This window comes from Dictyostelium purpureum, assembly GCF_000190715.1.
Source record: "Dictyostelium purpureum unplaced genomic scaffold DICPUscaffold_382, whole genome shotgun sequence".
In the NCBI taxonomy this organism is placed as follows: domain Eukaryota; phylum Evosea; class Eumycetozoa; order Dictyosteliales; family Dictyosteliaceae; genus Dictyostelium; species Dictyostelium purpureum.
Window position 1 is genome coordinate 10,371 of NW_003519718.1, and position 21,420 is coordinate 31,790.

At 22.1% G+C, this 21,420-nt stretch overlaps 10 protein-coding genes across 10 annotated transcripts; 8 read left to right on the forward strand and 2 right to left on the reverse strand.

Moving 5' to 3' along the window:
- Positions 1-308: 308 nt before the first annotated feature.
- Positions 309-1,220, forward strand: DICPUDRAFT_83536 (uncharacterized protein; the record flags this gene model as incomplete). The annotated part of the gene is made up of 1 exon (XM_003292883.1): positions 309-1,220. One exon carries the CDS (start codon positions 309-311, stop codon positions 1,218-1,220), a length of 912 nt encoding a protein of 303 aa, XP_003292931.1.
- A 286-nt stretch (positions 1,221-1,506) lies between these two features.
- Positions 1,507-1,955, forward strand: DICPUDRAFT_83537 (uncharacterized protein; the record flags this gene model as incomplete). Its single annotated transcript, XM_003292884.1, has 2 exons — positions 1,507-1,624; positions 1,702-1,955. The coding sequence occupies 2 exons, from the start codon at positions 1,507-1,509 to the stop codon at positions 1,953-1,955; spliced, it is 372 nt and encodes a 123-aa protein (XP_003292932.1).
- A 3,781-nt stretch (positions 1,956-5,736) lies between these two features.
- Positions 5,737-6,366, reverse strand: DICPUDRAFT_41326 (uncharacterized protein; the record flags this gene model as incomplete). The annotated part of the gene is made up of 1 exon (XM_003292892.1): positions 5,737-6,366. A coding segment is annotated over one exon (630 nt), but the record flags the coding sequence as incomplete, so codon positions are not given.
- Positions 6,367-7,695: 1,329 nt separating this feature from the next.
- On the forward strand, positions 7,696-9,009 carry DICPUDRAFT_157717 (uncharacterized protein; the record flags this gene model as incomplete). Its single annotated transcript, XM_003292885.1, has 2 exons — positions 7,696-7,715; positions 8,220-9,009. The coding sequence occupies 2 exons, from the start codon at positions 7,696-7,698 to the stop codon at positions 9,007-9,009; spliced, it is 810 nt and encodes a 269-aa protein (XP_003292933.1).
- Positions 9,010-9,431: 422 nt separating this feature from the next.
- DICPUDRAFT_157718 (uncharacterized protein) lies at positions 9,432-10,688 on the forward strand (the record flags this gene model as incomplete). Its single annotated transcript, XM_003292886.1, has 1 exon — positions 9,432-10,688. One exon carries the CDS (start codon positions 9,432-9,434, stop codon positions 10,686-10,688), a length of 1,257 nt encoding a protein of 418 aa, XP_003292934.1.
- A 367-nt stretch (positions 10,689-11,055) lies between these two features.
- Positions 11,056-12,318, forward strand: DICPUDRAFT_157719 (uncharacterized protein; the record flags this gene model as incomplete). The annotated part of the gene is made up of 1 exon (XM_003292887.1): positions 11,056-12,318. The coding sequence occupies one exon, from the start codon at positions 11,056-11,058 to the stop codon at positions 12,316-12,318; it is 1,263 nt and encodes a 420-aa protein (XP_003292935.1).
- Positions 12,319-13,496: 1,178 nt separating this feature from the next.
- DICPUDRAFT_83542 (uncharacterized protein) lies at positions 13,497-14,789 on the forward strand (the record flags this gene model as incomplete). Its single annotated transcript, XM_003292888.1, has 1 exon — positions 13,497-14,789. One exon carries the CDS (start codon positions 13,497-13,499, stop codon positions 14,787-14,789), a length of 1,293 nt encoding a protein of 430 aa, XP_003292936.1.
- A 1,026-nt stretch (positions 14,790-15,815) lies between these two features.
- On the forward strand, positions 15,816-17,069 carry DICPUDRAFT_83543 (uncharacterized protein; the record flags this gene model as incomplete). Its single annotated transcript, XM_003292889.1, has 1 exon — positions 15,816-17,069. The coding sequence occupies one exon, from the start codon at positions 15,816-15,818 to the stop codon at positions 17,067-17,069; it is 1,254 nt and encodes a 417-aa protein (XP_003292937.1).
- A 259-nt stretch (positions 17,070-17,328) lies between these two features.
- On the forward strand, positions 17,329-18,630 carry DICPUDRAFT_157723 (uncharacterized protein; the record flags this gene model as incomplete). The annotated part of the gene is made up of 1 exon (XM_003292890.1): positions 17,329-18,630. One exon carries the CDS (start codon positions 17,329-17,331, stop codon positions 18,628-18,630), a length of 1,302 nt encoding a protein of 433 aa, XP_003292938.1.
- A 742-nt stretch (positions 18,631-19,372) lies between these two features.
- DICPUDRAFT_83545 (uncharacterized protein) lies at positions 19,373-20,501 on the reverse strand (the record flags this gene model as incomplete). The annotated part of the gene is made up of 3 exons (XM_003292893.1): positions 19,373-19,421; positions 20,004-20,263; positions 20,487-20,501. 3 exons carry the CDS (start codon positions 20,499-20,501, stop codon positions 19,373-19,375), a joined length of 324 nt encoding a protein of 107 aa, XP_003292941.1.
- Between the last annotated feature and the right edge of the window lie 919 nt (positions 20,502-21,420).

A 21,420-nucleotide genomic window follows, 5' to 3' on the forward strand; every position in this document is an offset into this window, starting at 1 on the left:
AACCCTCACTTTAGTGCTTCCATCAGTACATCCGGTGGTGAATTGATCATAACCCACTCTGGCCAAAACTGTAAAGCTTAACTTGGAGAACAGTACCAGCAATTCAATTGTTTACTCTGCATTCTTTTCAAAATTGTCAACATGAAGTTAAACCAATCGAAAGTGGTTATAGAGTAAACTTGGTTTACAATTTGGTAAAAAAAAGTACTAGACAATATTCTCCAATCGAAAAATCAGATAAACTTAACTATTTGGTCCAAAAGAAATTGGTTTGTGATGAACTCGATAAGATATTCAAAAATAGGGAAATGGGATCAAAATTAGTTTATGTTCTTGAACATGAATACTCTGATACCAACAGATGTTTTTTAAATTTAAAGGGAAAAGATAAATCAATTGGTTATTTATTTTCAGATATTGCTCAATCAAAAGATCTCGACTATATGGTATTTTTGGCAAGTGTTGATATTTTGCAAATCGAAGAAATTATTGGAGCTGCATGTTATTACGACAGAATGGAATATACCCAAAGAACCTGTGAATTTAGTGGCTTTATTGATGGATGTTATGACAGTCCTGCATCAATTAAACTAAAGGAGTCTTGTAAGAGCTTTGAAGATTTTTTACCATATGGTTCATTAGATACAATCAATGCATACGATAGTTATCAATCCGGGGAATATACAGGTAATCAAGCTGCAAATGAAGAGTCTAAATTTAGAACAAGTGTTTTATTAATTTGCAAAAAGAGTGAACTATCCAAGGTATTCAAAAATTCAACAAGCTGGTTAGTCGATTTTACAAAAAAACAATTTGATTCTTTACAACTTGAAGACACCCAAGAGTCTGCAAATCAAGTCTTAAAATGTATAAAGTGTTTAGATCCAAACATTTTATCAATTCCACAAGATCTTGAAATCAAAATTAAACAAAAAATGCCAAATCAAATGGAATACATCAAACATCAAAAAAATATTCAATTTGATTCAAAAGAATTTATCCAAAATTTAAAAATAGTCTTAGAAACAAATATCTATACCAAAAAAGAAATTGAAAGTAAGGTATTATTATTCAAAAGTAATAAAGCAAATGATTACTTTACAGTCTTAAATGAATTCTTATTACCACTTTCTTTAGAATATCCAAATATTATTACTACTGATCTAATTATCAAATTCAATGAATTATTTAAAGATATGCTTAGAAATGTATTATTTTAAAAATAATTTACCTTATCGAAAAGAAAATATAATTTAAAAATATTAACTTTAAAAATATATAAATAAATCTTTTAATTCTTTTATTATTATAATTTTTTTAGTTATGGATGGTGTTTAAGGGTAATGTGTGGTTGTGTGTTTAAATATTTTTTTATTTAGATTTGTTTAAATATATTTTTTTTTAAATAAATTAAAATTTGAAAATTAAAACTGTTTGATTATAAATTTTAAAAATCAAACTATTTTTTTATTATAAAAATTTTATATTTTAAAACCATTATAAAAAATGGAATTTCTTTCAAACTGGTTAAAATTTGTTGCATTATTTAAAATTATTTCTAGTTTACTCATTTTTAAAGAAGACTTTTATAAAAATCAAATGAACAATGATAAAAAGAAATTAGGTAATTAAAATTGCTATTTTAAATTTATTGTTTTAATTTAATATTAATTTAATAATTTTTTTATTTAAATTAAATAGTGAACCCTCTTTTTTGTAGAATATTACAAATATGGTTTTTTTACACTGGAGTTGTATCATTATTAACAACCTACAGTTTAGATAATAAAGAGTTGGTTTTAAGTTGTTTCATTTCTTATTTGATACCACTTCCATATTTGATAAATGAATTCTTCATTCATAAAACCTATGCCAAGATACATGCATTGCATATACTTCCAATTTGCTTAATATCAATAATTGGGTTATTTAATCATCTTTTGGTAAATTTTTAAAATAATATTTTTAAAAAAATGTAAATACAATTTTTTAAAAATAAAACATTGTATTCACCCTCTTTTATAATAAGAGTTTTATTTTGGAAATGATTTGTAATAAAAATAATAAAATATTAACTAAACTATTTTATTTAAAGTAATTATAATGTACAACAAAAAAATCTAAAATTTAATTTAATTTATGAAATTTTTTAATTAAAAAAAATATTTATTGTTTTAAAAATTACATTATTTCACTTTTATCAATATTAAATTCACATAATTTTTTAATTGAAATAAATAAATCTAATCTTTTTTCTAAATTTTTTTCTTCTTTTAAACATTGAATAATTCTTTTTTTCTTTTCAATATTTCTTAAATTATAAAATATTTTTATATCTGCATAATAACCTCCATTTTTATTACAAGATGATACATGTGAATGATTTGAACCACTATCTGGGGAAACATTGAAACAAAAACCACAAAAATGAGCATTACAACCACCACTACCTGAATCTCCGGTACATTGTACTGCATAACAACCATTAAATTCATAGAAAACCATTTGACAATTTGGACATTTTGTATTTAATTGGTCTTGTAACTTTAATAAACTTGCAAATTCTATATTACATGAAACACCTTTATGACTAAGTGATGGTTTTCCATTTTTATTTGAACATGATATGCAATATTCTACATTACATTGATCACAAAATATAAATGAATTATTTAAATTTGAATGATTAATTATTGGTAATTCTAATAATTGACAACATAATGGATTTGGACAGCAACAAACTTTTTTATTATTTTTTCTTTGATAATCTAAAATTGATTTTCTTTTAATGATCTCTAATTCTTCACTATTTGTTGAAAATATATTTAAAATATCAGATAATGAAATTTCTGAATTACAACCAACTCCTAAACATTTTTGAATAATTTTTCCTGAATTTAACATTTGATATTTTATACATGAACGACAAAATTCATGTCCACAAATTTGAAGAGTGAAAAGTTCATCATCTGAATTATAACAAATTGAACAATCTTTAAATGTATTTGAATCAGCTCTATTTAAAATTAATTTATCTTTGATTTTTGATTTTAAATCTTGAATTGATTTTTCTGTACCTGTAACAAATAAATCCCTTCCAATAATTGTTGCATCTTTTAAATCATTTACTAAATTTAAAATATATTTTGAATCTTTTTTTTCTTGTTCTATTAATTCTAAACGACCTTTTAAACTTAATATAATCTTTATATCAATTTGTAAATTTTCTAATTCTGATACTAAATTATTTAATTGATTAATTGCATTTTCTGTTTCTTGGTCATTTTTACTATAAATCATAATTGTATGAGTTTTATTATTCCAATATAAATAAGTTTCACTTGATAATTTACTCATACACTTTCTACCATAACGTGAAAAAATCAATTCTTTATTTGGGTGTGTAAAAATTGTTGTTGGATTACAAAGTAAATGGAATGAATTAATTGTAGTTTTTAATTGATTAAGATTTTTTGAATTTAATTTATATTCACAACAATAATTATTATTTGATGTTGTTGCAGTATTGGTAATTGTTTTAAAACTATTTCCATATTGTAATTGTTTGAATTGATCTGATAGATTTGATATTTCATCATTATTTAATTTTTTAATTTGGAAATGAATTGATACATTTGAACTATAATAAACGTTAATATTATATTTACTATTATTTAATCTATTATTTGAATTTAATTCTTCCATAAAATTTTGTAAAATTGAAACATCATTGAAATAATATTTGATACCATACATATTTGTTTTTTTATCTGTAAACGTAATACCTGAATTTATATTTATTGAATGTGGAATCATTTGATCCATTTCTAAAATTTCATTATAACTACCTTCATCATTTTGTTGTTTTAATTCTTTTCTATAAAAGTGAATTTTTTTTGGTTGAGGTAATTTATTTAAAAATAGAGTATTTCTAATTTTATCTTCATCTAAATTATTATTTAAAAGAATAAATTTTCCACTATCATTATTTTGAAGATTAAATTCTTTAAATATTGATAATGATTTTAATTTATTTGCTTCTAATGGTTCAAGTTTATTTTCAAATGTCATCTTTCCTTTACCATCAATATTATTGATAGTAATTACAAGTGTACCAACAATTGAGCTTGCTGTTGATGGTAATGAAATACCTGTACTTTGACAATTTAATACATCACCATTGAAAATTATATCACCATTAATTAATTTTTGAATTTGTTTTGCTAAATTTGAATCATAAAACATTACTTTTGCCCAATTTTTTTTATCTTTTGAAACTGGATGAATATAAATTTGACGAATTAAATCATCATTTGGAATATTTTGATTTAAATTATTTTTTTTAATAAGATTTAAAATATAATTTGAAAGTGAAATTGTATTATTTAATTCGATTGGTAAATTTGAAATATTAACTGAAATAAATTGATTTGGATTGGTTAAAAAATCAATAACTTTTAAACCTGAACTAAATACAACTCTATTTTGACCAATATATTGTTCTTCTATTGATTCCCTACTTAATTTATCTCTTATTTTTTTAATCATTTCTTCCATTCTATTTTTAATTATATTTGGTTCAACTTTATATGGATTAAATAAACATGAAAATGACTGATCTTTAAATCTACTACATAATGATTCACAACCTAGTGTGTCTATAACTGAATCTGATTTTGAACCTTGTTTACCTAAAATTTCAACTAATATTGATCTTGAAACATTTTCAATTGTCATTTGTTCAACTTTTGATGTTCTTCTTACTTTTTCAACTTTATCATTTAATTCATTACCATTTGATGTAACATTTGAAATCCAATTTAAATCTTCAATACTTGAAACCATTGATAAATATTGTTTTGATGTTTTTAAAATTGATTGATAAAATATGGTGTCTGGTAAATTATTTAATTCTGATGATTTTAAAACTCTTGAACTTGGATGTAAATTTGCAATAATACTTGATTCATTATTATCAATTATTGGTACAGTTTTATAAACACCTGGTTTAATTTGAACTGCAATATTATTAAATTGAGAATATAAACAAAGTTTTCTAACTTCTTTTGGAGTTGGTACACATTTTTGATCTTTTAATTTCCAAAATTCATATGAATCTTTTAATGAATTAATTAATTCAATTGAATTTGAATATACAATACCCAATGCTTTATTATTTAAAAAGTTATCACTACACCATTTTGAATAACTAATTGATTGATTATTTTCTTTTTGTTTTAATTTAATTAATAACCAATCATTAAAAATTTGATAATATGTATTAATATCAAATAAATTTTCATTTGTTGTAAAAGTTGAATGTTTTTCTGATGATTCTTTTTTTGATTTATCATCACTACCTCTCCATAATATCATTGAACCAACATTCATAATTCCTGTAATAATTGTTGCAACTTCACCAAAACCTAATTTACAACTTTCATAAATCATATTCATTATACCTGGATCAACTTGAAGTTTAACTATCATTTGACCAATATGTTTTGTTAAATTGGATGATATATTTAATGATGATGTATTTTCATTAATAATTATATTTTTATCAATTGCATTAAATATTTTTAAATGTGAAATTGCCATTTCAATTGATTTTGTTGGTGGTGATTCAATCCAATTAAATGATAATGGATTAATATTCATCGAAATTAATGTTGCTACAAGTGTTGATAATGGACGACAAAATATTTCTGCAGTAATACCTTCTTGCATTTCTTCATATTCATTTGATGAATATAATCTATAACATATACCAGGACCAGTTCTTCCAGCTCTACCTTTTCTTTGATCTGCTGAACTCTTTGAAATTCTATGAACTTTTAATGACATAGTATTTCTTTGTGAATCATATATATTACTTTTAGTTAAACCTGAATCAATTACAAATTCTAATCCATCAATTGTAATTGAAGTTTCTGCAACATCCGTTGAAAAGATAACTTTTCTTTTATTTTTTGGTGTTGCTTCAAATACTTTTTTTTGATCCTCTGGTAATTGTTTACCATATAAACAAAGTGATATTGGTTCTTGAGAGCATTCATTTGGTTTAAAATTATTAATATACATTTGATCAAATCTTGCTTTTGCTTTCTCTACTTCTTCTTGACCTGTTAAAAAACAAAGAATATCACCACCTTTAAATTTAAATAATTCAATTGCTTTTGAAACAACACTATTTACAATATTTTGATCTGAATTTGATAAATTTAAATTAAAAAGTTGAACTGGAAATGTTTTACCTGGTATTTCAACTAATGGACAATTATTTAAATAATTTAAAAATAATTTTGTATCTAATGATGCTGATGTAACAATAATTTTTAAATTTTTCCATAATTCTTTATTCATTTTTAATAAACCAATTAATAAATCTGTATTAATATTTCTTTCATGTGCTTCATCAATAATAATTGCACCAATATCATTATTTAACCAATTACTATTTTTATTATTTTGAATAATTTCACCAATTTTTGAAATTAATGTTGATTCAGTACAAAATGAAATTCTTGAATTAATTTGATTTTTAATATTAGAGTTATTAATAATTGTTACCTGTTCATTCAATTCATAATTATTTGGATTTTCAGCTTTAAATTCAATTGAAACTCTTTCTTTTAATGATAATACTGCTAATTTTCTTGGTTGAGTACAAATTATAGTTTTACCTTTAAATTCATCCATATCTGCAATATACTGAGGAATTTGAGTTGATTTACCACTACCTGTATGACCTTTAATAATAATAAAATTATTTTGACTATTCATTAATCTAATTTTATCTTCAATTTCTTTTCTATTTGATAAAGCTGGTAATGAATCTTTAATTCTCCATGTTTCTCTATATATTTTTGATATAATATTTTTCATTTCTTTAATTGATTCTATTGAAATTTCAAATGAATTTAATAGTTGTTGAAATTGATTACAAAGTAATTCATTTTTGAAAATTGAAATTTTAATTTGATTGTTAATAATTTCAATAGAATCTTTTAATTTGTTTAAAACTTCATATGAATTTGAATTTTTAAATTGATAGTCTTTAATTTCTAATTCTTTATTTGCTAATTTTACTTTTACCAAATCTAATTGTTTATTATAAAATTCAACTGATAAATCAAATTCTTTTTTAAGTTTTTCAATATTATTATTATTATTATTATTATTATTATTTGATGTTAGTATTGTTTTATTTTTCTTTACATGACGAAAACTACAATTCTTTTTATTTGGACATTGATCTTGAGGACATTTTGGAACAGAATGTAAAAATGTACAATCATCTTTGAAACACTTTTCATCATTTCTACATTTTCCTGGATGAGACAAATTACAATCTTTTACTGGACAATAACCAATATCTTTGGTATAATATTTACAATATTGATTCATTTTTTTTTATTAATATTCTTATAAAATTTTCTAAGAATATTAATAATTAGTATAAATTTAAAATTAAATTTTAGTTTCTAAAAAAAAACTTACATGTTTTAAAAATATAAATAAAAGAAAAGATAAAGTTATTTTAAAAAAAAAAATAAAAAAAAACTTAAAAAAAAATCCAAACAAAAAAATAAAAAAAATAATAAAATCATCATAAAATTTAATACTTAATATTTCCGAAATACTTAGGTAAAAAAAAAATTTTTAAAAAAAAAAAATTGTGCGACACAATAAATGAGATATTTTGTGTTCGTGTAAGTTATTTTTTACAAAAAATTATAAATCAATAAAATAAAATCTTTATTATATTTTTACAACACCGATTTTTTATTTCAACTTTTATTATTTATTATTTTTTTTTATTATTTATAATACATCTTGTAACACTTGTTTTGATTTATTATTTAGAAAGTAAATTGTATTTGGCAGACCGATTTTTTTTTTTCGATTTTTTTAAATTTTTTTTTTTTTTTTTTTTTAATTTTCTCATAACTCACACAAATTTTTTTTTTTTGTAAATAATAAAATACTATGCAAATAAAATTCATTAATTTTTAATGAAGTATTACCATATCTATCATATAATAAATATAAAAGAATATTAGAATTAAGTTTAATTTCAAAACAATCATTTCAAATCATTCAAAATTTATTAACTCATAAATTTATCATCAAACTTGATCCAAATAATCTAATAAAGTCATTAAAGAAATCAAAAGAAAATAACAACTATGAACTATTTTTAATAAAGTATAAAGAGTTGGAAAGTATCCATTTCGATCATTGCACTTTAATTCAACAAAGATATTGAAAAAGATCAAGAGTAAACTTTTAGAACAATGCAAACAATTAAAAAAAGTTATTTTCAACAGTGCTGATGTTGATACTTTGGATGAGAATCCAACATGTGATAATTTTTATGAATTTAGAGTTTTAGATTTAAATTGGTGCGAAAATTCACCACCATGCTCAGACGATGACGAATTAGAATTGATGTTAGGTGAAGATCAACAACACTGTTTATTTGAATATTCTTTTGAATTTTTATCAAGATATCCAAATGCAAAGAAAATATCAACATCAGCACCTACTTGCGACATGGATATGCATTTACAGTATTTGGATGGTATTTTAATAAATTGTTATAGTACAGTAGAAGCTATTAAATTTGACCACCAAACACCCCACAATTTCGTTAGAAAAGTAATAAATTCAAAATCATCAGCAATCAAATCATTTACTGTTAGATTGGCCGATTGGGATACAAGTAAATTGGATGCAAATTTATTTAGAAAATCAGAAATTTCAAAAAATAATATATTAAAGGTGTTAAAATTAAGACATTGTGTAGATACTAGCGTTTCGGTTGGTAACCAAGAGCCAACCGAATTTTTAGAAACATTAATAGGTAATCAAACTTTAGAAACATTGGGTTTAGAATTATTCAAAGTAAGCAACTCGGAAAAACTATCACCACTCATCCAAGTACCAAATATTAAATCATTAATATGCAATTTCGAATCTTTTGAAGCCTCTCTTTTACATTGATTTGTTTCTGATTAATTTGTAATTCTTTTTCAGCTTCAATTTGATCTAATTTATTAAATAAAACTTAAATAATTTTTGGGACTTCATGAACAAGTCCCAAAGATTATTTAAGATTTATTTAATAAATTAGATCAAATTGATTCTGTTGATTCATTACTTTTTATTATTTAAATATTTTGTTTATTATTATTGGTCTTGTTGGAATGTAGTTTATCTGTTTATTTATTAGTTTTTATTACTAAAAAAAAAAAAAAAAATTATAAATTATGTGAAAAAATTTTTTATTAAAAATTTAATCAAAATATAAAATTTCATTTATTTTTTTTTTTTAATAATTTTTTTTTTAATTTTTTTAATTTTCCTTTTTACAAACCCACAAATAAATTAATATATATTTTTTTTTATATAAATAATAAAATAGTATGGAAACAAATATTAAATTAAATTCATTGGTTTTTAATGAAGTATTACCATATCTATCATATAATAATAATTATAAAAGAATATTAGAATTAAGTTTAATTTCAAAACAATCATTTCAAATCATTCAAAATTTATTAACTCATAAACATATCATCAAAATTGAACCAAATAATCTAATAAACTTAATAAAGAAATCAAGAGAAAATAACAAATATGAACTATTTTTAATAAAGTATAAAGAGTTGGAAATTATCCATTTCAATCATTGCAATCAATATTCAAAAGGGATATTGAAAAAGATCAAGAGTAAACTTTTAGAACAATGTGAACAATTAAAAAAAGTTATTTTCAACAGTGCCAGTGTTCAATATGATACTATGGATGAGAATCCAACTTATGATAATTTTTATGAATTTAGATGTTTAGATTTATTTTGGTATACAGAAGTTCTTCCATACTCAACTGAAACCGAATTAATAGACGATTTATATATATTTTCTTTTGAATTTTTATCAAGATATCCAAATTCAAAGAAAATCTCAATATCAACAAGTAATAGCGATACTCTAATGCATTTAGAGAATTTGGATGGTATTATAAGAAATTGTTATAGTACAGTAGAGGTTATTAAATTTGACTACCACCATACACCCCATAATTTTGTTGGAAAAGTAATAAATTCAAAATCACCAGCAATCAAATCATTCACTGTTAGATTGGGCAATGACGACACAAGTAAATTGGTTGCAAATTTATTTAGAGAATCAGAAATCTCAAAAAATAATACATTAAAGGTGTTAAAATTAAAATATTGTGAGGAAATTTCCACTCCATATCTTAACGAAGAGCCAACCGAATTTTTAGAAACACTTATAGGTAATCAAACTTTAGAAACATTGGGTTTAGAATTATTCGATGTAAGCAACTCGGAAAAACTATCACCACTCATCCAAGTACCAAATATTAAAACATTAATATGCAGTCCCTACTCTTTCGATGCCTTTCTTTTACATTGCAACGAAAATCATAATATTACCACTTTAAAAGTTGGTTGGGATTCTTATCATTGTTACTTTGGACATATAGATTTGGCAACAGCCCTTTTAAATTTCTTAAAAAATAATAATTCATCATTGCATTCTATTATATTTCCTAGAATGCTATATAATTTAAAAGAAATTATCAACAAAGAAAGAAATAATATTAATAACAATATAAAAAATATAACTTTTAAAATTTCAAAGAAATATAAATAAAATAAAATAAAATAAAAATAAAAATATAATCATAACCATTAAATAATGACATTTACAAAACCATTTTTCATATCTATTTTTTATTTATAAATAAAAATAAAAACAGTTGTATCTATAGCATAATTTTATTTATTTTTTTTAAAAAAAAATATTTCAAATAAAAATCTTTTTTTTTTTTTTAAAAATATTGTGCGGATAGTTAAAAATTTGCAGATCAAAAAAAAAAAATTTTTAATATAAAAAAAATAAACATTTCCCCTATAAAAATTTAATTTATTTTTTTTAATTTTTTTTTATTTTTTTTATTTTTCCTTTTTACAAAGCCACAAATTGATTGATATTTTTTTAATATAAATAATTAAATAGTATGGAAATAAATTTAAAATTAAATTCATTAATTTTTAATGAAATATTACCATATCTATCATATAATAATAAATATAAAAGATTATTAGAATTAAGTTTAATTTCAAAACAATCATTTCAAATCATTCAAAATTTGTTAACTCATAAACATATCATCAAAATTAAACCAAATAATCTAATAAAGTCAATTAAGAAATCAAAAGAAAAAAACAAATATGAACTATTTTTAATAAAGTATATAGAGTTGGAAAGTATCCATTTCAAACATTGCAATGAATATTCAAAAAAGATATTGAAAAAGATCAAAAATGAACTTTTAGAACAATGTGAACAATTAAAAAAAGTTATTTTCAACAGTGCCAGTGTTGATGTTGATACTATGGATGAGAATCCAACATGTGATAATTTTTATGAATTTAGAGGTTTAGATTTATATTGGAACAAAGTAGATCGTCCATGGTCAAACGAAACCGAATTAAAAAAAGATTCATTAATATTTTCTTTTGAATTTTTATCAAGATATCCAAATGCAAAGAAAATCTCAATATCAACAAGTAATAGCTATTTTCCAATGCATTTAGAGTATTTGGATGGTATTTTATTAAATTGTTGTAGTACAGTAGAATCTATTAAATTTGACTACCACAATACACCCCATAATTTTGTTGGAAAAGTAATAAATTCAAAATCACCAGCAATCAAATCATTCACCGTTAGATTGGGTAATGACGACACAAGTAAATTGGTTGCAAATTTATTTAGAAAATCAGAAATCTCAAAAAATAATATATTAAAGGTGTTAAAATTAAAATATTGTTCGGAAATTTCCATCCAACATCTTAACCAAGAGCCAACCGAATTTTTAAAAATATTAATAGGTAATCAAACTTTAGAAACATTGGGTTTAGAATTATTCAAAGTAAACAACTCGGAAAAACTATCACCACTCATCCAAGTACCAAATATTACAACATTAATATGCAATTTCGAATCTTTTGAAGCCTTTCTTTTACATTGCAACGAAAATCATAATATTACCACTTTAAAAGTTTGTAAGGATATTTATCGTGACCGTTATGTCGATAATTTCAATAACAATAATATTTTGGTAAATGCACTTTCAAATTTCTTAAAAAATAATAAATCATCATTACATTCAATTATACTTTATAGATTACCAGATAATTTAAAAGAACTTATCAACAAAGAAGGAAATAAAATTAATAACAATATAAAAAATATAACTTTAAAAATTTTAGATTAAATTCAAAATAAATTATTTTATTATTATTATAATATTATTTTGTTCTAAAATGTCTTTCTTTAAGAGATTATTTAGAATATATTGTGACTCTAATTGATTTTGATTATGGATTTGTTATTGGTCTAATTGATTTTGATACTGATATATAATTGTTGATGATCAGCTTGATAGTTTTAGCTTGATTTGTTTCTGATTAATTTGTTATTCTTTTTCAGCTTCAATTTGATCTAAATTATTAAATAAATCTTAAATAATTTTTGGGACTTTTTGGTCATGAAGATTCTGTTCATTCATTACTTTTTATTTATTTAAATAAATAAATATAGTTTTTGTAATAGTTTTTTTAAATTTTTATTTTTATTTTGTTTTATTATTATTGGTCTTGTTGGAATGTAGTTTATCTGTTTCTTTATTAGGTTATGCTGATGTTTTTGCTTTTGGTGTGGCTGCTGCTTTTGGGTTGGTTGTTGGTGAATTTGATTTGGTGAAACTGATAGAAGTAGAGGATCAATAGGCACAAGTTTTCATTCTCTTTTTCCTGGCAATGGTAAATCAGATGATAGTTTATTTAAAGATGACCTTACTTTTTTCTTATTATTAGTTGATGGTGCGGTAGTGGTATTTGTATTATTTGTTGTTGATGATGAAGTGGTTGAATCTTCCCCTGTTCCAGATGAAGTGGTTGTAGATGTTGTATTTGAGTTTGTTGATTGTACAGTATTTATATTTGTTGAATTTTTAGATGGAGAGGCCGAGGTTGTCAATGCTCCATTTGTTTAATACTATTTGAATTACATGATATATATTTTTTAATACCTTGATATAATTTTTTTTGAAGAACCATTAGATTATTATAAAATTTAATATTGTATCTTTTGTTTTTCTTCCACACACAACAAAAAAGTTTTTATTCCCAAAAAAAAAAAAAAAAAAAAAAAATTATTTTTAAAAAATTAAAAAAAAATAAATCAAATTTTATATTTTAAATTTTTTATAAAAATTTTTTCACAAAATTTTATATTAATAATTTTTTTAATAAAAAATTTAATCATAATATAAAATTTGATTTATTAATTTTTTTTTTTTTTAAAAATTTTTTTTTTAATTTTTTTAATTTTCCTTTTTACAAACACACAAATAAATTAATATATTTTTTTTTATATAAATAATAAAATAGTATGGAAACAAATATTAAATTAAATTCATTAATTTTTAATGAAGTATTACTATATCTATCATATAATAATGATTATAAAAGATTATTAGAATTAAGTTTAATTTCAAAACAATCATTTCAAATCATTCAAAATTTATTAACTCATAAATATCTCATCAAACTTGAACCAAATAATCTAATAAACTTAATAAAGAAATCAAAAGAAAATAATAACAAATATGAACTATTTTTAATAAAGTATAAAGAGGTGGAAATTATCCATTTCGATCATTGCAATGATTATTCAAAAAAGTTATTGAAAAAGATCAAGAGTAGACTTTTAGAACAATTCAAAGAATTAAAAAAAGTTATTTTCAACAGTGTTAGTATTCAAGGTGATACTATGGATGAAAATCCAACATGTGATAATTTTTATGAATTTAGATGTTTAAATTTATTATGGTATACAGAAGCTCTTCCGTACTCAACCGAAACCGAATTAATAGAAGATCCATCTATGTTTTCTTTTGAATATATATCAAGATATCCAAATGCAAAGAAAATCTCAATATCAACATGTAATAGCAATCAACTAATACTATTAGAGTGTATGGATGGTATTTTAATAAATTGCTATAGTACATTAGAAACTATTAAATTTGACTTCCACAATACACCCCGTGCTTTTGTTGGAAAAGTAATAAATTCAAAATCACCAGCAATCAAATCATTCACTGTTAGATTGGCCGATGGAGACACAAGTAAATCGGTTGCAAAGATATTTAGAAAATCAGAAATCTCAAAAAATAATACATTAAAGGTGTTAAAATTAAAATATTGTTCGGAACTTTTCATTCCATATCTTAACCAAGAGCCAACCGAATTTTTAAAAACACTAATAGGTAATCAAACTTTAGAAACATTGGGTTTACAATTATTCGATGTAAAAAACTCGGAAAAACTATCACCACTCATCCAAGTACCAAATATTACAAAATTAATATGCAGTCCCTACTCTTTCGATGCCTTTCTTTTACATTGCAACGAAAATCATAATATTACCACTTTAAAAGTTGGTTGTGATACTCATCATGACCCTTATTACAATAGTTACTTTAAAGATAATTGTTTGGCAAATGCACTTTTAAATTTCTTTAAAAATAATAAATCATCATTGAACTCTATTATATTTTTTAGAGTACCAGATAGTTTAAAAGAAATTATCAACAAAGAAAGAAATAATATTAATAACAATATAAAAAATATAACTTTTAAAATTTTAACTTTTCATTCTTCCAAAGAAATTGTAATATAATAAAACTAAAACTTTTTTTTTTTTTTAATTTTATAGTTTTTAAAAAAACTATTTTTTAATTTTTATAAATTATATTATTTTTATTATTATGTTCTAAAATGTCCAAATCAACTGCTTTTAAAAGAGATCATTTAAAATATATTGTGACTCTAATTGATTTTGATTATGGATTTGTTGTTAGAATAATTGATTTTGATACTGATATATAATTGCTGTATAGTTTTCTTGCTTTATTTAATTTGTAATTCTTTTTCAGCTTCAATTTGATTTAAATTATTAAATAAATCTTAAATAATTTCTGGAACTTCTTGGTCTTGAAGATTCTGTTCATTCATTACTTTTTATTATTTAAATAAATAAATATAGTTTTTATAATAGTTTTTTTTTTAAATTTTTATATTTATTTTGTTTTGTTTTATTATTATTGGTCTTGTTGGAATGTAGTTTATCTGTTTCTTTATTAGGTTGTACTGATGTTTTTGCTTTTGGTTCGGTTGTTGGTGAATTTGATTTGGATGAAACTGATAGAAGTAGAGGATCAATAAGCACAAGTTTTCATTCTCTTTTTCCTGGTAATGTTGATGTTATTGGCAAATCAGATGATAGTTGATAAAATGTAATTTTTTATAAAGGTTGAAATCATATGGTCTAATCGATGCAATAAATACCATAATTCCCCATGTATATGATATTTCTTTTTCTTATTATAAGCTGATGGTGTAGAAGTTGTATTTGTATTATTTGTAGTTGGTTGACTCTTTCCCTGTTCCATATGAAGAGGTTGGAGATGTTGTATTTGAGTTTGTTGATTGTACAGTATTTGTATTTGTTGAGTTTTTATTTAACGCAGTATCTTTTGTTTTTTTCTGGCACAATAATACAGATTTTATTAAAAAAAAAAAAAATTTTGTGAAAAAATTTTTTATTAAAATTTTAGTCGAAATATAAAATTTCATTTTTTTTAATTTTCCTTTTACAAAGCCACAAATTAATTAATATATTTTTTAATATAAATAATTAAATAGTATGGAAATAAATTTAAAATTAAATTCATTAGTTTTTAATGAAGTATTACCATATCTATCATATAATAATAAATATAAAAGAATATTAGAATTAAGTTTAATTTCAAAACAATCATTTCAAATCATTCAAAATTTATTAACTCATAAACATATCATCAAAATTGAACCAAATATTCTAATAAACTCAATAAAGAAATCAAAAGAAAATAACAACTATGAACTATTTTTAATAAAGTATAAAGAGTTGGAAAGTATCCATTTCAATCATTGCAATATTTATTCAACAAAGAGACTCAAAAAGATCAAGAGTGAACTTTTAGAACAATGTAAACAATTAAAAAAAGTTATTTTCGACTATGTTAGTGTTGATACTATGGATGGGAATCCAACATGTGATAATTTTTATGAATATAGAGTTTTAATTTTATTTTGGAATATACAACGACCTCCATTTTCGAACGAAACCGAATATCCATTGGACCCAGAATATAGATATTCTTTTGAATTTTTATCAAGATACCCAAATTCAAAGAAAATCTTAATAACAACAGTTGACAATCCAATGCATTTAGAGTATTTGGATGGTATTTTATTAAATTGTTGTAGTACAGTAGAAGCTATTACATTTGACTTAAACAATACACCCCATAATTTTGTTGGAAAAGTAATAAATTCGAAATCGCCGGCAATCAAATCATTCACTGTTAGATTGGCCGATGACACAAGTAAATTTGTTGCAAATTTATTTAGAGAATCAGAAATCTCAAAAAATAATATATTAAAGGTGTTAAAATTAAAATTAAGAAATTGTTTGGATTTTGCCACTTCATATCCCCACCAAGAGCCAACCGAATTTTTAAAAACACTAATAGGTAATCAAACTTTAGAAACATTGGGTTTAGAATTATTCAAAGTAAGCAACTCGGAAAAACTATCACCACTCATCCAAGTACCAAATATTAAATCATTAATATGCAAATTCAACTCTATTGAAGCCTTTCTTTTACATTGCAACGAAAATCCTAATATTACCACTTTAAAAGCTGGTTGGTTTAACCCATATAAAGGTAGTAATGACATTAATGTTTTGGTAAATGCACTTTTAAATTTCTTTAAAAATAATAAATCATCATTGCATTCAATTATACTTCCTAGATTACCAGATAATAATTTAAAAGAACTTATCAACAATATGGAAAGAAATATTAATATTAAAAGATTTTGTTCATCTATTACTTTTTATTATTATAAATAAATATAGTTTTTTATTTATTTTTATTTTAATTTTATTATATTTTTTTAATATTGTTTGTTTTTCTTCCACACATAGTAATATACTTTTTATTACCAAAAAAAAAAATAAAAAATAAAAAAATTATTATTATTATTCGTTTTTTATTTTAATTTTATTTATTTTTTATTTTTTTTTAAAATTTTTTTTTAATTTTTTTAATTTTCCTTTTTACAAAGCCACAAATTAATTGATATTTTTTTAATATAAATAATTAAATAGTATGGAAATAAATTTAAAATTAAATTCATTAGTTTTTAATGAAGTATTACCATATCTATTATATAATAATAATTATAAAAGAATATTAGAATTAAGTTTAATTTCAAAACAATCATTTCAAATCATTCAAAATTTATTAACTCATAAACATATCATCAAAATTAAACCAAATAATCTAATAAACTCAATAAAGAAATCAAGAGAAAATAACAAATATGAACTATTTTTAATAAAGTATAAAGAGTTGGAAAGTATCCATTTCAAACATTGCAATATTTATTCAAAAAAGAAATTCAAAAAGATCAAGAGTGAACTTTTAGAACAATGTGAACAATTAAAAAAAGTTATTTTCAACAATACTAATGTTGATACAATGGCTAGTAATCCAACATATGATAATTTTTATGAATTTAGAGGTTTAGATTTATATTGGAACTCAGAAGATCGTCCATGGTCAAACGAAACCGAATTAAAAAAAGAAACTTTAATAATAGACGATTCATATATATTTTCATTTGAATTTTTATCAAGATATCCAAATTCAAAGAAAATCTCAATATCACTAACTAATTGCGATTCGAGTATGTGTTTAGAGAATTTGGATGGTATTTTAAAAAATTGTTGTAGTACAGTAGAATCTATTAAATTTTACGTATACAATACACCCCATAATTTTGTTGGAAAAGTAATAAATTCAAAATCACCAGCAATCAAATCATTCACTGTTAGATTGGCCAACTATGACACAAGTAAATTGGTTGCAAATTTATTTAGAGAATCAGAAATCTCAAAAAATAATATATTAAAGGTGTTAAAATTAAAATATTGTGAGGAAATTTCCACTCCATATCTTAACCAAGAGCCAACCGAATTTTTAGAAACACTAATAGGTAATCAAACTTTAGAAACATTGGGTTTAGAATTATTCAAAGTAAGCAACTCGGAAAAACTATCACCACTTATCCAAGTACCAAATATTACAACATTAATATGCAATTTCAACTCTTTCGATGCCTTTCTTTTACATTGCAACGAAAATCATAATATTACCACTTTAAAAGCTGGTTGGGATGCTCATCAAGACCCTTTTCTCGATGATAACATTCAAGATTATGATTTGGTAAATGCACTTTCAAATTTCTTTAAAAATAATAAATCATCATTGCATTCAATTATATTTTATAGAACAGCAGATGATTTAAAAGGAAGTATCATAAAAGAAAGAAATAATATTAATAACAATATAAAAAATATAACTTTTAAAATTTTAGATCCATATTCCTCCAAAGAAATTATATTATAATAAAACTAAAAAAAAAAAATTTTAATTTTAAAAACTATTTTTTAATTTTTATAAATTATATTATTATTCTCTTCATTATTAGAATCATTTGCTTTATTATAACTATAGATATTCATCATTGGATTATTATTTTTACTACTTCACCAGAGTATTCTTTGAATTTGCACTTTTAAATTGTTTTACTTTTAAATTGTTTTTTGATACCAGAAATCGAGAATTTGAACAGGTTTTTAACTTAACTTTTGAATTGGTTTTAATAAAAAATAAAAATAAAAAAATAAAGACAAATAAAAAAAGAAACAAATAAATGTAAAAAAAAAAGAAATAATATAAAATTTTTTTTTTTTTTTTAAATTCACTAAATTTATTATCATTTAATGAAAGGAAGTTTATTTGTTTTTGAATTGGGTTTTATAAAAAAAAACATTTAACCTTAGAACAATCCTTTTAAATATTGCTAGGGCATTAACAAAAAATGATGATTTGTACAAGGGTGGTTTTTCATGGGCGGATTGCACTATCTCATAAGATTCCGTGGTTGCGCTATCTCATGAAGATACTGTAGTTTTATTCCTCCCACCTAATATTGTTAACATTAATTGACAACCCATGCAGGAGCAGATTGTTATGTTAAAGGTCATTATAGAGCGACAACACTTTCTAACTCAAAGATGTTAGAGTGACAACACTTTCTAACTCAAAGATGTTATAAAAACTAAGGTGTTATAAAAACTATTATAGTTTAATGAAAGGTTGTTATCCAAATACAATTCAGTATTAAAAGATTAATCCTATAAATAAATTAAAAAAAAGAAAAAAATTAATTTTATTTAATTAGTTTTATTTTACATTTTACTACTTACTACTTACTACAATGGGCCTTTTAGAGAGTCAATTGGCATATATATAATATGATGGCGACTGTTCCAAAGTTTTGATATTAAAATTTTTTATTTTGATGTTAAATAACTAATAATAATAATTTGTTTTTATTGTTTTGATTAAATTTTTTTTAAATTTATACTTTTTTTTTTTCTTGGCCACCAAAAAAAAATACAAAAATATAAATTAAATTATTTTTAAAAAAAAAAATTGTAATTTTTCATATAGATATACCATAGTTTTAATTGAAAATTATAAAGATGCTCGAAAATATATTTTTTTTTTTTTATTTTTTTTATTTTTTTTATTGACATTGCAGGGGCCCCTTTTGCCAGCCAAGTTTGGGCACACTTGACCGGCTTTTACAATAAAAATTATTTTTTTTGAAAATATATAATAAAATTAATTATTAATATATTTTTATTTTATTTTATTTTTTTTATTTATTATTTTATATAATATTTTATAATTCCTGTTTCAAAAAAAATTACACTGATTCATTTTCTGACAATAAAACGATTGGATTATCATAATTACCAACGTCAAATCTCATATTTTCGGTGCCTTGACTCTTTGCAATTTTCGAAAACATTTCCACTTGACTCTCATAAATTATAACACATTTTTTGTGATAATCCAGCTTTTTCTGATATCTGTCTTGTATTTCAGATGGAAGAAGTTTTAGTGAGGGTGGAGATGATGGAGGAAGCTTTGGCGAGGGTGATGGAAGAAGCTTTGACGCATGTTTTATCTCAAAGGAACAAAGGGAAACATTAATAAATAATGATTAAATATTTTAAATAAATAAATAAAATTTATTCAACAAATAAATTAGAAAAATAAAATTAAAAAGTTAACTTATTATAATTAAAAAGTTATAAATTAATAAATAATAAATTAAAAAAAAAAAAATTAAAAAAAAAATTAAAAAAAAAAAAATTTCTGGTCAATAAAAAAAAAAATTTCAAAGTCACCAAATTTTTACACATTAATTTTTTAAAATATTTTGCTATGGCAAATTCTCACATTAATTTTTGGTTATAACAAAATTCCTATAACAAACTTGACCGGCTTTTACAATAAAAATAAATTTTTTTGTTGATGAAAATCTTCTTTATTATTAATATCATTGTCAATTCTTTTTTCACTTCTATATATAGAAATGACAGGTTCAGATGGTTATTTAACAGCTGAAGTTAATGCTGGTGTTTTTGGTACTATTGGCGGTTCAGTTGTTTTCTATTATAGAATCATTTAACTATTTGTTTGATGGAGAATATTTTTCTATCTGATACAGGGATTTCAACTTGGATCAAGTATCTATCCTTATTTATTAATATTTATTGTTTATATTTTTTATTTATATCTCTATACCACTTGATTGTTTACATTTTTTATTTATCTTTTTTTTTTTTTTTTTTTTTTTTTTTTTTTTTTTTTGAATTGGTTTATTTTATTATTTTATTTTTTATTTTATTAAAAAATATTTTTTTATTTTTTTTATTTGTTTTTTATTTTTTTTTTATAGATTGGTTTTATGGATTTTTTTTTAAAGATTCTGTCTGCATGTTTAATTTTTGCCCACACTTGTCTCACCTCATTTATTTTTTATTTTTTTTGAAGAAACCCTTTTTATTTAACGATTATTCTAGCCATTAGAAGTACTATTTTTTATAATACATTGTATCTTTGGTTTTTCTTCCCCCCTACGATATACTCTTTTATTTCCCAGAAAGATTATTTTTTTCATCTCAGAAGAGATTGGATTTTTTTCTTTGGGGGGGTCAGTGTGGGTAGAAAAAAGGTTTGTCTTCTTGATTACTTTATAGTCATCCTTACGCAGGGACTTTGGTAAATTTTTTTTATATCCAAATTTGTATTCAACCAACCAAATAGAATATTTTAAAA